Below are 16,138 nucleotides of genomic sequence, written 5' to 3' on the forward strand. Positions count from 1 at the left end.
CGCGCATTCACAGAAGACAAGAGGGATCATGAGTGACCTCTCGCATTTTTCCTTTAACCTCACAAGAAGGTTTATCTTGAAATGACACGAGTTGGTCACACATGATCCCGGGATAAGAATTATTAATCTACATGCAAATCGATGAAAAAAGAAGAAAGTCATTTAAAGATAAACTGACGTTTCTGTTATCTTCATACTGATAACCTTTCAGGCCAGTGAGTGAGTTAGTTCAGTTTTACGCCGCTTTTAGCAATATTCCAGCAGTATCACGACGGCGGACACCAGAAATGGGCTTCACACATTGTACCCATTTGGGGGAATCTATCCGGGTCTTCGGCTTGACGAGCGAACGCTTCAACCACAAGTCTATACATATAGCTAGTAGGCTACCCCACCGCCCCCCTTTCAGGTCAGACAAACGGGACATTCCTCATGATGTTTACGAGTCATTTGTCAGCGAGTGAGCAAAAAGGCGTACATGGACACACCGATATAACCGATCAATATGATTGTTATTTGTCAACCGCTCAATGTTTACTGAATGAAAATAGTATATTGGTAAGAAAAGTACACACTCTAAACCTAAGTGTTCTAGAACACTATGAGAACACCCTTCCTGTAACAGATTTAGAACGCAGTCGGAGTGTTCTGATTTAGACACTATGTGTTCTGCCGTCAGAACAGTAGTGTTCCACTTACAGAACGCTCGTGTTCTAGATTTCAGAACAATCTTGGTGTAATATAGCACAACTTTATGGATTACAACTTCTTTTTATTCGTGAGTGCGACCTTTCGATACAGATTCTTGTACCGTTGTCAACCATTAATGCTCCGTTAATCGTTCATTATTCAAATTTATAGTAAACATCAAAGACCGACACACATACACCTCGAACACAGTCTAACTATCTAAGCAGTGACTACAGATGCACTATAGTACACTACGCCTATCAAAACTCAACCGTATCTAGCAAAGGGTCATTGTGTATAACCCGTGACGTTTCCGTTTATATATACAGCATGACATCATGTTAATCAGTCATGTTCTCAAAAAGCGGTAGATGGGTTACTGTTGTGTTTATTGCTGAAGGAGATATGAGAGAACTTGTAAATGTTCACACTTGAGGCGGAATCAGCCGGAATCAGTCGGAATGAAAATTCCTGGAGATAACTGGAAATTCAAACTGCATTTTAAAACTTCTTACTCCATTCCGAATGCACTCCAACTATTCGTGTCAATTCTTGTAACATGCCCGAATGTTCTGAACATGTTCAAAACTTTCGAGGGACATTCGAAGTGGAAAAATATCGAACAGCGTTTGAAGTGCATCCTAACGGCCTTTTAATTATTCTTACTGCATTCTAAGTATTCTGAACGTATTCGAGGGGGAATCAATAAGGCAAGCCACTTCAAATCCAATGTCCCGAATGCGCCTCGAATGTATCTCGATTGCTGTTGGAATTTAGGTGGAATATTCTTCAAACGTATCGGAATATATCGATTACACTTGGAATACATCTCTAATGTACATCTAATACACCTCGAATACAGTCAGAACGTCCCAAATGCTCTTCAAATGAGCCCTGACGTCATCAGAACACCACCGAATCGCATAAAAACGTAACCACCTGTCACTGAAACTTCAGATATCATTTGGAATGATCAGGCTAACTGTGTTCCTTGCCATGCGGAAGCTGTACATGATGCTGGGGTACCTATCACCTGAAAGGCAGGAACCTCAATATGATGGCTAGCTTCAAGCCTGGACGTACGTATAGTGCCTTTCTCATATATGTATCTTGCTTCTGTATTCTTGGTCCCACTCTGCACCAACTCATCAAACATGGCAGGTTCCACCCTAAGGTAGTTGAAGAAAGACTGCGTGTCCTCAACTCTGAGCTCCTCTATCAGTCTTGTGTAATGTCCATACAGCCTCCTTCTTTCCTCTGTCAGCCAAGGTCTGGTCTGGAATCTCCTGGCTCTTCTCCTCTTTCTTCTCCTGGTCACCTCCACATCTCTTTCAATCAGGTCTTGCTGGAGAGGACAGAAATCTGGAGCAACGCAACATGGTCCAGGGGGTCCATACTGTATAGGAGTTGGGCGGAGACTGATGAATAGTCTAGATTCAACTTATTTTTATACCCCATCGTGGAACATTCCAGCAGCATTCCTGATGCATTTCGGACATTCATGTTACATTGTAAGTGCATTTGAAGGACAGTTGAAATATTCGAGCTGCGTTCTGTTTGAATTCTTTAACATTCGATCCATATTCGGGGGTCATTTCAAGAGGGTTCTGAATGCATTCTATGTAAATTCGTAGAGCATTCGAGATACTTTCAAGCTGAAATTCGAGTGCTATTCACGCAGCAATCGAACCGGACTCGTGCGGCAGTCGAAATTCATTTTAAGCATTCTTAGTGTATTCCAACGGCATTCTAATTATTCCTTCTGTATTCCGATTTATTCGAGCTGCATTCGTGATCTAGTACGTTTGGAATAAGTAAGAATCATTCGAAGTGCGTTCTAAGTATTCCAACAGCATTCTTACAAAGCTTGAAAAAAATGTTTATTTTGACATTTTCTCCCGAATGGGTTCCGACGTTTGGAAATATTTTATTCTGGCTGATTGTGAAGTGTGAAGGAGTCTTTTACTGACAGTGAACTTTTGAATGTTAGACGACTTTTCCCCGATCTATTTGACATTTTATAATTTTAAAAAATGTGTTTAAAAAACGATGAACTGCTCCGTTTAGAAATTAGAAATCTCCAGGTAATGATCTTCAAACATGTTTGAATATAACGCTGATCTGGTGACCATTACATGTATTTACTTTACAATATGTTCGACTCGACACATCACTTGTAAGATATTTGAAGGCTGTTGTGCCTGGAAGTATGTGTGTCGGTGAGAATCAGTAGGAAGTTGATGTTGAGGTTTTGTATGGATTAGGTCAAACTTCACTGTTGTTTATACCGCTCCAAATGATACAAATGTTGTCGGTAACACTGTCTCATTCCATCGCCCCTACCGCGGCAGATTTACGCAGGGGTTTCTTACGCTTTCCTTTGAAATCAGAAATAATGGATCAGGAGATGGGAAATCACGGAAGAGATTAGAGTGAGTGAGTTGAGGTTTACGCCGCACTCAGCAATGGAAGAGATTAGAAGTGAGTGAGTTTAGTTTTACGCCGCACTCAGCAATATTCCAGCTATATGGCGGCGGTCTGTAAATAATCGAGCCTGGGCAAGACAATCCAGTGATCAACAACATGAGCATCGATCTGCGCAATTGGGAATCGATGACATGTGAGGAAGAGATTAGGCAGCACACAAAAAAGGAGCAAAGGTACTCTAGCAGCAGACCATGTGCTCCCTAAAGTATGGCCATGGTCATGTCCATGGAGTACTGGACTAGCAATATGATTCAGTTTCGCGATGCGCACTAGCATGTGGTCAATTAAACATCTGGTCACAGGATACATCTGTCATTAGATTGAAAGTTATCTATTCCTCTTGTAACGTTTATCATAAATTTGAACAGAAGACCTTTTCAACTTGCTTCATGTTCTGTTGGGTCGTATGAAAATGACCACATATATGTGTATTGTGGACATCAATTGTTCAACTTCTGTGAATAATTCTTTCAGTCATTAGTATCCATTAAAATCAGTGACTCGTTTTTCAAAGCGCCGGGATGACTGGAACTCTAGTTACTACTGTAATGGCTGTAACATCACTTCAAGAAATGGTACCTCTTCGCAGGACAGTGAACATAATGCGTTTTAAACCTCCATGGAGTTAATGTACCGGTAGTATTAATTAGGTGAGGTGAAATGAGGTTTAACGTAGCACTTAACATTATTTCGCTCATAAGACGACGTGCATGCGTGTGTATGTGTGGCTGCTTGTACTAGCCCAGACTTAAGCTGGTTTTATAGTGCAAGCTCACCGAGATACCATGCCGCAGTGAAGCATGAATACCCCACTCAGACACATTATACCGACTCCGAGCCGCCCAGTCCTTTATGCCCAGAGCCAGACGGGGACTGCAAGTACCATTTTAAGGTCTTTTGGTATGTCCCGGTCCGGATCGAACCCACGTCCTTCCGCTCTCCTACCACTAAACCACGGAGGCGGTCTATGTTAAATGAAATAGATTACACTTTACTGATGTGTGTTTTTATGTGTCCCTTTTATAGTTGTTTCTATTTCAGTTTGAAGGACTGAACTTGATGATGCTCTTTTTGTGTTTCCCTCCATATATTCAGTTCACTTAAGATAAATTTTAAGAATATTTGGTTTATTCAAGACAGATTCCATATTCAACAGTGGTACAATATAAATAGTCAACAAATACTGGAAACATATCATCACATGTAGAGTTGTATCGTTTTGTACAACTTGAAAAACTGAACAAGGAAAATAACTCAAATACTGATTTGCTTATGGATGGAAGAAACTTAACCTTCTAGCATTTTACATGACAAGCAAATAATTTACAAATACATCTGCAAAACGAAATGTCCAAAGACACTGATGATTAAATGGAATGCTGACCATTGATATATCACATGTGGACATAAGGCTGGACGGTGGGAGCAGGGAAAGGGTATATGTACAAAGGGGAGACAACTCTGAGAGGTAGATGACATCAGTCAACCTGTGGGTTGTGCTGGAACAGGTATTCGGCCTGAAAAATATAATAAGAGAAGATGATGATAGTTTGTGAAAAATTATATAGCTTCAGATAACAAAACATATTTTACAGCATCCAAACAATTTATTCTCACATAATAACCTCTCAAACATAGAAATATATATATTTAGCTTACTTTCTGATTTGAGTGCCAAAATAATATTTTTAACATAGATGAATGTTGTAAAGTTATGAAATATTATGTATTAATTTATTACAAGATTAGTAAAGTTATTATGTATTAATTTATTACATGATTTATATAGTTCATGATGTCAAGTGTTATGAAGGTATGAAGGAAAGTTCAGTCTAAACTAACAATATAATCAATAGGATCCTCAGGACGTGTCTTGCAGCAGTCAATGAGGCCCTGGGTGAGTGTAGGCATCACATGTTTCATGAGGAAGTTCCGCAGAGGGATAGACTGCGCCTCCAGCAGCTCATACTCCTCCCTCTTCACTTCACTGAGGCGCTGAGACTGTAAAATCACATACATGCTTTGACCTCCAACTTTTCATTAAAAGAGATATGTATTAATGCAAACAATACAGCACCCAAAAGGCATATAATTGGATAATCATTCCTTAGAGATTTGCAAAAGATGTAATTCGGAAACTAGTGAGTGAGTGAGCTAAGTTTAAGGACAGAATCTGAATTTGTCGTTGTATTCGCTTGATGTGGGATGAATTAATAATATAGTTTTATTTGGGCTTGAAAAATTAGATTTGTTTCCAGCAGCATCATGTTATAAGCCTCACAAACCAGCAAATATATTTCTATCGCTAGATTGGAGATGACTAGGTTTTCTGCTGTCCAGATGAGTCATGAATACTCACCCATTCTTCCTGTCTCTTCTTCCTTTCTGCTGCTTCCTCTGCCTCTCTCCTCTCTCTCTCAGCCATCTCCTCTGCCTCCCTCTTGAGTCTCTCTTCCTCCTCCTGTCGCCTCATCTCCTCCATCTCCTCAGGGGTTGGACCTTTAAGTATTATCAATAGTAGCAGGAATTAACAACAGCTACCAGAAAATATGGAGCATCCTTTCACTTCAAAGACAAAGGTTTACAATACAACCTTGACCTTGATTCCTGACTTTGAAAAAGTATTATCCTTTTAAACGTGTACATTAATATTACAGTAACATTCATCACAGCTTATAGACTAACATAATGAATGCTAATATATCTCGCTCTAATTATGATGAATCAAATAATGCTGGTTTCTTTAGGCAATGTCCATCTCATTTTCAATACACATCCCTGTGACTGCTATTACTGATACACTCACCATAGTTTCTTGCAGGGCCCATGATTTTCTTGATTTTCTCTACTGTTTCCTTCATCATGGGTGAACCATCTTTGGTAACATCTAAAAGAAAACAACATGATAGGTTAGGGATGAATCTCAAATAGTTGTCATCATATTCATCTCCTAGACATTTATTCCAAAAGTCAGAGAACTCAAAGTATACAAATATACTGTAAGGGACCGTTCATAATGTATGGCTAACTAACTGGAGGGTTTCAGGTGTGTGTGTGTGCTATATACCCTTCCACCTGGGCCACTTGGTCAATGTATGTTCCAAGTACATCTACGCTCCTCAACTCAACTTCATATTTTACTCCAAATGTTTATGAAATTTACATGAAGTTTTAATTTCAAATACAGTGGTTATAATACCTTGAAGGAATCTCAGTGGTTGTTATTTGACATCTGACTCATAACGGAGCTTACCCATTTTCTCTGGATGGAATTCCAGTTCATCAAAGTAGTTGAGCACAGTTTCATCCTCTGTATTGATGGAGCGGAATTCTGAAAGACGGTTGCCCAGTCCTTTCTCTGTGTTGTGTGTACCACTAACTACACTCTCTGGCAGATTCATCACCCGAGCCTTCAAGAAGTCATCAGTAGCTTCCAGTGAGATGACAAACTCAGGCATGATAGTTCTGTCAAAGTTACCTCCCTTAGCTGCTTCCTCAGCCTCCTCATCATCTTCAGCTATAGAGAAGAATCCCATAAGTAAGAACAGTTTCCACATCTTAAAATCTATCCACAGTGATTTTTAAAAAATCAGGTATAATTTGTTTATGAATGGTTGGTAATTATTATCTCAGACTTATACCTGAATTCATAAAATAGTTGGTGTTATTCTAAAATCATGTGTTCTATAACCTGAACAACCTGAGCAAAGTCGTTGATGTACTACATCCATTATTATAATGATAACATACTTGCAAACAGATCCTTTGCTTGCTCCAGTGTCTTTGGGTATCCATCCAAGATGAAACCCTGATTTTGGCAGGGCATGGAGTGGAGCTTGTCCCTGAAGAACTTGATGACATATTGGTCCTCAATACGGTTGTTGTTCTGCTCACGGCTTTCATTGATCTGTTCCAGCAACTCCTGAGCCTCCTGAGCAGAACCATCATCATCCTCATTGTCTTCCGCATCAGCTCGTTTAGCCTTGGCTTCCTGGAATTAAAAGTATGTGTTTCTGAACTCACTGTTGTCCTGTTACCATGTTTCCAGACTAAATGAATAACATAACAGGGTATTTGACATGCATATAACACTGTGCACGAGAAGGTAGTATACTAACCAGACTCTCTATCTCATCATCAATGACCTTCTTGATCTGGATGTGGTGCAGTTTGTAGTGCTCACACAGCTGCTTTGCTATTGTAGACTTGCCCGACGCAGGGGGACCCACGATCACAGCACGCAGAGGCTGAAACAGGAAAACAGAAAAGATGAAACTCAATGGATTCAATAGAGGTCGTTTTTTTATGATGATGACCCTATGACAATGATTAAGATGGCAAATATCTGTATTAAAAGTTTTGTTGAACGGTGACTTCCATCTTAAATTAATCGACACTGTGACCTACACTTAATACTAACTATCCTATAATGCATACATATATTGCCATTAATGTCAGTTTGAGAATAGTGTTTGACCCTGATAGTTCTTCGTGCTGACCTGCAGTGCCCGTGCATCCTTGTACTCCTTGGTGACCAGCGCGATGTTCTCCTTGATGCCACCCTCGGACACCCAGTTGATGCGCATGCTCTCCTTCACATGAACGGCATCCATACGCAAATTCACCAACAGCATGTCAAAGTCAGCTTGCTGTAACATCGGACAAAAATAATCATAATTTATTACATGTATTCTACCTATATCTTCCACAACGAATTCATTCATATCTCATATGACATACAATAGCATAGGGTAATATTTAACTGAGGTCACCAAGAGGTAATTTTGGCTTCCTTACTTCAATGTCCTTGCTGAGCAGAGCTTCCTCCTTGGTGATGAACTTGACCTTGCCTGTTCCCTGTTGGGTGCTCACTTCCTGTCGACAGAGGACAAGTACTGTATAGCTGTTAACTATTAATGAACCACTGACCAGTGATCTTGAGCTGTCCAAATACACAGGTGACCAATGACACATGGGTGTTTACAGGTGAACTATGTTGTATTGGTGTCAAATTAGTGATGAGTTATGTATACAAAAGTTAACACACACATGTTGTATAAAGATGTCTTCATATACAGGTAACCAGTGATGTAAAGGTGTTAACACACACACACACACACACAGAGGTAACCAATGTTGTATAAAGATGTCTTCATATACAGGTAACCAGTGATGTAAAGGTGTTAACACACACACAGGTAACCAATGTTGTATAAAGATGTCTTCATATACAGGTAACCAGTGATGTAAAGGTGTTAACACACACACACAGGTAACCAATGTTGTATAAGATGTCTTCATATACAGGTAACCAGTGATGTAAAGGTGTTAACACACACACACAGGTAACCAATGTTGTATAGATGTTTTCATACACAGGTAACTAGTGATGTAGAGCGTGTAAGTAACAAACTAATGGGTAACAAATTAGCCAAACATAAATTGTTACAAATGAAAAATAATGCAAAGAAGAACAACTCTAGTGTTATTTCTTATGTTAAGATATTCAAACCAAGAAATTCTTCTTAACCCTGATTACTAATACTCGTTTAAAGGAATAAAGTACACACTATTTACAAGGTTTTACAGTTACCTTGACGATTTCCTCCAGAGTATTCTGGGCATCATCTTTGGCAATGAGGTACCGCACTTTGGGACGTGCATCAGCAACATTCTGAATCACTCTGAAACATCCAACATCACGTTAACTTCCTGAATACAATGGAATCACTCTTACACCAGAAAGCGAAATAAGATTGTTACCTCTGCGCCAGATAGTGACACATGCCAACTCACCCTGCCAGGTCCTTGATGTGGATGGTGGGGATGACATTCTGCCCGTTGCCGAAACACTGGAGCTGCTGGACATTGTGCCATGCCGACTAAAACCAGAAATGATGAGTGATATTAGTGCTGTTATCATTCACACAGTTTTGGTGCAGCATCAACGTTTGAAATTAGGCATGAATGTCAAGTGGTCCTTGTCTTAAGCCTAATGTTAAAAATCAAGTATTTCCTAGATTCAAACACTGCAGGACTTAAGGACCCAATGACACCTTTAATTTCTTACACTGATCACAGTACTTTGTTCCAGGATATAAATATCAAACCAACCCAGGCATGTGTAGCAAAGGCACATGTTATTTGGTAAGGCAGTGAATTGTAAAACACAATTTGTATGAGTGCAAAGATTCACGAATCTGATGACTCAATATTACTAAATATTCTTTGTTTCCATCACTAGTTGTTCTCACTATTGATTGAATACATAGCCGTAACATGAAAAGAGTTCCTGTGCCTTGTTTTGTAACCTAATTATCGAGATACATATAAGATAAGGACAAAGTGGATCATGATTGTCTTCAAGTGACATTTTAACTCAACAAATCTGGTATACATTGTGAACAGAAACATGTTTACTTACCTTGAAGAGGAAGTGGAAGATGTTTTCTTCAGCTCCATATGTGAGGCCAGAGCAGATGACGTAGGTAACCAGTTTGGCTTTGTTCTGAAAGAGATTGCAAGAAAATGGAGAATGTAAAAGGCTGATCACTGCACTAAAAGGACTTAAAGTAAACATTCCATTTTAACAGAATATATTCATCATTGACTCAAGGACCAGGTCAAATCATTAACAGAGATATTACATGTGTATGGTTAATTAGTCATTGTAAAACTACAAGGAAGCGAGAACGTACTGTTTTGCCAAGCTTGATGACAGTCTTCTCAGCACTGATGTGTTCCTTGAAGTTTGGATGTGGCTTTCTCCTCCTGTAATCATCTTCTGTGAAGGGTATTTCAGGATCATCCTGCATGCCAGAAATCATGAGTATTTACATCCTAAAGATAATTACAGCCCTCACTACCACAGAACAACAGCAAATATCTTAAGGAGTCTAATTGTGTAACCATACAACTCAAAAGCAGTTTTAGAACACCTGAGGGAATTTTCATGCAAAATTATTACAGGTATTTTGAGGCCCAATTATAATTAACATAAATTGGGAGGTGGGAGTGGAAGGTGTTAAATCCTACATATATTCTCACTAGACAGTTATCACAGGTATTTTATTCAATTGGCTCGCTGCAAATAGCTGCAAAATTGCTGATGCAGCATTAAGCAATACTCACTCATTTAGTCAGCAGGGAACTATGTAATGCAATAACGGAGTACTGGATTCCTATCATAGTACATATTGCAGGCTCAAACAACTTTCCAGGTGATGTCATTCTTCAGCTGGCACACGATGCTAGGAGGATAATGAAAATAGAAGAGTGTATGAACTCACAGGATCCAGGGTTTGCTCTTTGCCCAGGTCATACAGGAGGAGATGAGGATAAACATCTTCGACTTCTCCATCTTCTCCAAGTCAGAATGGAGCTCTGTAATATAACATGAGATGACAGTGTTGCAATATAAATAACTGTTTGTTCAGGATTCAGTAAGAACTAATTTTCAGGATATCAGTGAACTCTATTAGTGATATCATCCTCACCTGAGACTGCCCACACAGCTTCATCAATTTGGTCTGGATCCTCTGTGATGTCATACACGATGACATCACACTCCACAAGCTGCTCATACAGTTGGTCTTTGTTCTCAAACTGTACAAAGTAGATCATAAACATATTTTTGTAATTGTAGCCTATGCATTAACTTTTCCCTAATCACAAACTTAATCCACCTAATACTCATGTCTGTTTATCTATTCAGAAGGTATTTATCACCACGGAATAAGTAGAATAGTGTTTCTATTTAAGTGTTTATTATTTTGTAATTATTAATTACCTTTAACAATCATGAACGTGAAATACTAAATCTAAGGACTTGACAATATTTTAGATGAGATTCAGACAAAATAATTTCTTACCAGGATGAGTTCCTTGACAAAATCTGGTTTAGGTGTCCCCCTGTCTTTGAGAGTACCAACAATTTCATAGCACCCCTCTTTGGTTGTTGGGATGATGGAGCTGTCAGTGGACCTTGCATCATCTTCTTCCTCTTGCTCCTCCAGAGAAGATCCAACCACACAGCGGGACAGAAACTGTTGAGGAATACCAATGCAATATTATGTTTTCAAAGTGATATCATTCCACACATGAGAATCCAAAATACACTGTATAGCCTTTTCATCACAAGGACCAACCCAAATTTGTATGGGAATCAGATGGGATATACATGTATTTTTCGATCTTGGCCATGTCCATTTTTCATATATCTGCCCCTGTTTACTTTTGATTAGGACTATTGCGATGCACCCTCATATTCGGCGAATCAAACAGTATCCTTCATGAACTCAATCCATTACTCCCGATCACTAAAATTGATTATTCAAATATTCATGAATTTATTGAAAAAGAGCATTTATACCTGAACTAGCATGTTATTTATCAAAGCAAGAAATGCAATACCGGGTATATCCGGTCCAGCAAGATAATCGTCAATACTCTTATAGCTGACTGAGTTTGGTTTTACGCCGCTTTTAGCAATATTCCAGCAACATCACGGCTGGGGACACCAGAAATGGGCTTCACACATTGTACCCATGTGGGGATTCGAACCCGGGTCTTCGGCGTGACGAGCCAACGCTTTAACCATTAGGCTACCCCACCGCCCCCAATACTCTTATAGTTTTAATTTGACAGTAATGTGGTGGCTGGTCATTGTCATGATAAATTGCCATTGTCAACATGGTTTGAACATGAAAAATATATATTGTTATTGTTTTACTGAATATGATAAATAATACCGGTACATCTGCTGCTCACTTGCTGCTGTATTTATTCCCCTATATTCAGATTTGTTCCCTAATATTCATGATATGTATCATATGTACCAAAGTTAGACCATATATACAAGATTATATTGCATATTATACTGTACAATCACCCTCGCCTAAAACGATCTTCTGTTTCTTTGCAATATTTTGGGCTACTGGTGTTATTTTCAATCTTATCTTTTCTGGTTGAATTGTACCCCAAAGTATTTTCACAAGTTGTTAACAGTGTTATATACTTTAGAATGTTTTGTGACAATGACAGTGTATGGTAAATTATATTTAAACAGGGCTGAATAAAATATTAACACTTTAGTCTGAACGAAGGGGCACTGAGCTGTCAAACATCAACAATTTCACAACTCATATGACTGTATCTATTTGCATGCCAATCACATAAGATTAAAATATATCATACATACGTTTGAACAGAATTACTAACCTTTGCAAGATTTCTCCCCTGATATTGGTCTACATGATTAATAAACATGCGTTTACTTTTCGGACGCAAATCGGCATCTTCTTGTGTACTCGCCATTTTGCTTGCTGTCACAGTTGCTAAGCGTCAACTCATTCCGCAAGGGAAGCAACTCTTGTATTTATCCTCCGCTAAAAACAAGTCCATACTGGCATCCAGTTGGCAATGAGACGATAATCTCTTTGCAAACAGTTAACCATAATAATCTGCGCTTAGGCCTTGTGTTATATGTTACGTTTCTTCTTATAGATGTTTCTTCTTATAGAGTATTTCAGCTGATACACTCACATTGGGTGACATTTCCAAGTTTAATTCTTTCAGTATCAGAGGACAGTTTGCGCTCACATTTGACCCTGATTTAGATTAATTTATTCAGATTACGCATTAATAATATTAACAAATGGAATGTAATCTGTTTAATTTCGGTGGTGGTGAAAAAAGAGGCGTAAAACTGAACTCGCTCACAAGCTCAGTTTGTGATTGAAATACCGAGCGCTGCATATTTTACGATCACTTCACTGAAGTAGGTTATATGCATGCACGTGTGGAGAAACGTACTCCGGCTGGTGGCACCAAGAATGAACTCCTCTCGATGTATCCATGTTGGGAATGGAGCTTCAGCCATCCAACTGCCCCTCCAGCCCTTCTGTCAAATACGATGATTCAGTGATCATTACTCTCTCAGAAGAACGATTTACTACTGAAAGTGCATTTTATATTAGTAGCTCAACGTATATGGCAAGAATTTATGGATGTGAAAAATATCTTATTTATGGATTATTTTGAGGAATACGGCGGTTTGGAGTTTATTCTTACTCCTTCATCACCTGGGGTGATATATAATATACCAGAAACCGTCGTTTTCAAAATACATGATGAAGGAGGAAGAATATACTCCGAAATGTCGTGTTCCTCAAAATAATGAAGTTGACATCCATACATTCGTGTCTTTATGTCTATCACTTCTAAATGCCGTTCAAAGACTTCAAAGTATATAGAGGATCTCACCCAAGTGTCTACTGATATCAATTATATCAACACGAGTTGATAAAGTTACAAATATCCGAGGCTTGCCGATGATATTTTTTCTTTCATCAACGAGTGTTGATATATTTGATATATAAAAGACACGAGGGTGATATTCTATTTATCATCAAAAATCACTCTTCATTAGTTTTCAATGAAAAATGTACATCTCTGAACATGGTACTGCCGTTAGACTTGCAGTGCGGCGATGTCATAGCATTGTGACGTCACCAAGTTCATGACGTCACAGCATTGTGATGTCATCACGTTCGACGTCATAGCATTGAGTCATGTAACTGATGATGTCAGGGCATTGTACAAAATAAATTGTCAAAGCGATATCTCCTAGGAGAAACTGTTTGATCTCACACAAGCTGTCCTGTGGAACATAGGTTTGGATGCTAAAATTAATAGTTGTATTGCACAGAACATGAGATGACCTTTCATTTCAGTGTTAATTTTTCCGCCCTACAAGATACACGTTTCCCTTTGGATACATTAACTGTATATTCAGGGAGCCATGACCGTCGCAACAACGCGTGCTTCCTCTTGTGTATAGTTCATAGTGCTGACAGTTAAGTCCTTTCATCCAGTGGCCTTTGCAATCTCCAAATAAATGTCACAACAAATGGCCTCGTTGCTATACACCCGGGTATCCGTTGGCATTTCTTCCTTCTGCAAATGGCACTATTCCAGTTATGCTGACAATGTTCCACCAGTGTGGTGCACTAAATTTATTATCATGTACGGCGTTTTGAATATTAAGGCATCCCCGAATGTGTGGCCCTATGTTCTATATCTCCAGTTAGCGTGGCCGGAAATAGCCATATTTACCGTTGTCGTTGCTAACGTCCCGTGTTTTAAGAGATTCTCAACCGCTCTTCATTCCTTTGAACACTGCATCGTTTCATTTGATGACTATATGTTCAATAGACTGCATATTCAAGGTATTTAAGAAGGCAGATAGTGTTGTGTTTAGTTTGTAGACCGATGTTGAAATGTCCGCAGTTTGACGGAAATATCAATGGTGATGGCACTGACAACCATTTGCAAGTGTTTCTATTTAGAAATGTGTCTCTTAAATGTAATATCTAAGGCCGAAATAAAAGCTGTTCTTTTATCAATACATGGGAAGATATTGTTAAATCGTTACAGGTAAATATTATGTATATATCTTAGGTTGGTATTTTAATTGTAAACTACTCTTTCAAACGTACGGCCTACAATGGCATCCTTACGATACGTTAGGAGATCAACACGATTAAATATGCCCATGTTAATTCCTCCAAGCAACGACTCTCGTTACCGAACACCACCTATTTAAATAATGAGGAGTGAAGCGGACGAAGAGTGAGTGAGTGAATGAGTTTAGTTTTACGCCGCTTTTAGCAATATCACGGCGGGAGAACACCAGAAATGGACTTCACACATTGTATCCATGTGGGGAATCGGTCCCGGGTCTTCAGCGTGACGAGCGAACGCTTTAAGCACTAGGCTTCCCCACCGCCCCCAAAAAGCGGACGAAGAACTCGTTGTAGATATTTGCTGATGTTGAATGGTAAATATAGATTATGTAAATATTGTCTCCTTCAGTGGAAATTGGAATCGCGATGAGACAAACTTTTTGACTTGTCATGAAGTTGAGTTAAAGAGGAGATATTATACAAGTACTTAATTATTTTGATTTTTTTTCAGTACGGGATAATATGATTTCAGTATTATGTGTCTCCTGTTGCGAGTTTTTGGCCGCCGTTGGATCAATAATCCTTCTGTGTGTGTGTTGTAACAACATCATCTTCAGCTAGGCTGGAAAAGCTTGCTTCTTTTGCCCACGTGTCGGGCTACTACTGACATTTGTATATATTTTCACGGTCTATTATGGTGTGCCAAAACATGATAACCCAAAGCCAGACCCACATTTATTCACAGGTTGACACATTTCTTTTTAAAAGTCGATCAACACTCCTACTTCCTATCAATAGACTCGTGAAGGTCCGGGTTAGAATGAACCTTCAGTAACCCATGCTTGTCGTAAGAGGCGACTAACGGGATCGGGTGGTCAGGCTCGCTGGCTTTGGCTGACACATGTCATCGGTTCCCAGATCGATGCTCATGCTGTTGATCACTGGATTGTCTGGTCCAGATTCGATTATTTACAGACCGCCGCCATATAGCTGGAATATTGCCGAGTGCGGCGTAAAACTAAACTCACTCAACACAACCCTATCCTTAAAGTGATAGTGACTGCTAGGTCTACGAGGATGAAGACAGCTTCATGAACCGAGAGCTTCATCCTCTACACTACAGCCTTCTGGAAGAGAATATTCTCCTATATTTCTCATCCATTGTGTTTGTGTGCGTGAAAGGACGTGTTTGGCATATGCAGTTGTGTGTATATGACGAGGAAGTGTTTTGTATGTTGGGATTCGGTGGATGTGCTTGTTTGAAAGGATTACCAATGTGATCGTTTGGTAAACTTTCTCCTTTTCGGTCGTTTTTGGCTACTGCCTTGCGGTGTATTTATTGACACATTCTTTCGATCTTGCTACCAATTTTGGCCATCGCCTCGGCTAACATTTCCGGCTTTATTTCAGTTCATATCAGAGGACAGTTTAAATTCTCCCCGTTGGACCCGATTAAGATACCTTCTGCAGGTAGGCGTCATCTAAATACCATAATA

The 16,138-nt window shown here is 39.3% G+C and overlaps 1 protein-coding gene across 1 annotated transcript; it reads right to left on the reverse strand.

The window, feature by feature from the left end:
• Window positions 1–4,285: 4,285 nt before the first annotated feature.
• LOC124267192 (adenylate kinase 7-like) lies at window positions 4,286–12,513 on the reverse strand. The gene is given in 18 exon segments (XM_046702106.1): window positions 4,286–4,694; window positions 5,020–5,178; window positions 5,537–5,676; window positions 5,984–6,064; window positions 6,431–6,694; window positions 6,928–7,168; window positions 7,296–7,424; window positions 7,677–7,826; window positions 7,975–8,052; window positions 8,771–8,861; window positions 8,974–9,059; window positions 9,602–9,685; window positions 9,876–9,986; window positions 10,467–10,477; window positions 10,480–10,560; window positions 10,674–10,782; window positions 11,049–11,222; window positions 12,397–12,513. Coding segments are annotated over 18 exon segments (2,124 nt in total). The 5' UTR covers window positions 12,493–12,513; the 3' UTR covers window positions 4,286–4,655.
• Between the last annotated feature and the right edge of the window lie 3,625 nt (window positions 12,514–16,138).

Source organism: Haliotis rubra, unplaced genomic scaffold (assembly GCF_003918875.1).
Source record: "Haliotis rubra isolate DU_JTF1 unplaced genomic scaffold, ASM391887v1 Scf13, whole genome shotgun sequence".
NCBI lineage: Eukaryota > Metazoa > Mollusca > Gastropoda > Lepetellida > Haliotidae > Haliotis > Haliotis rubra.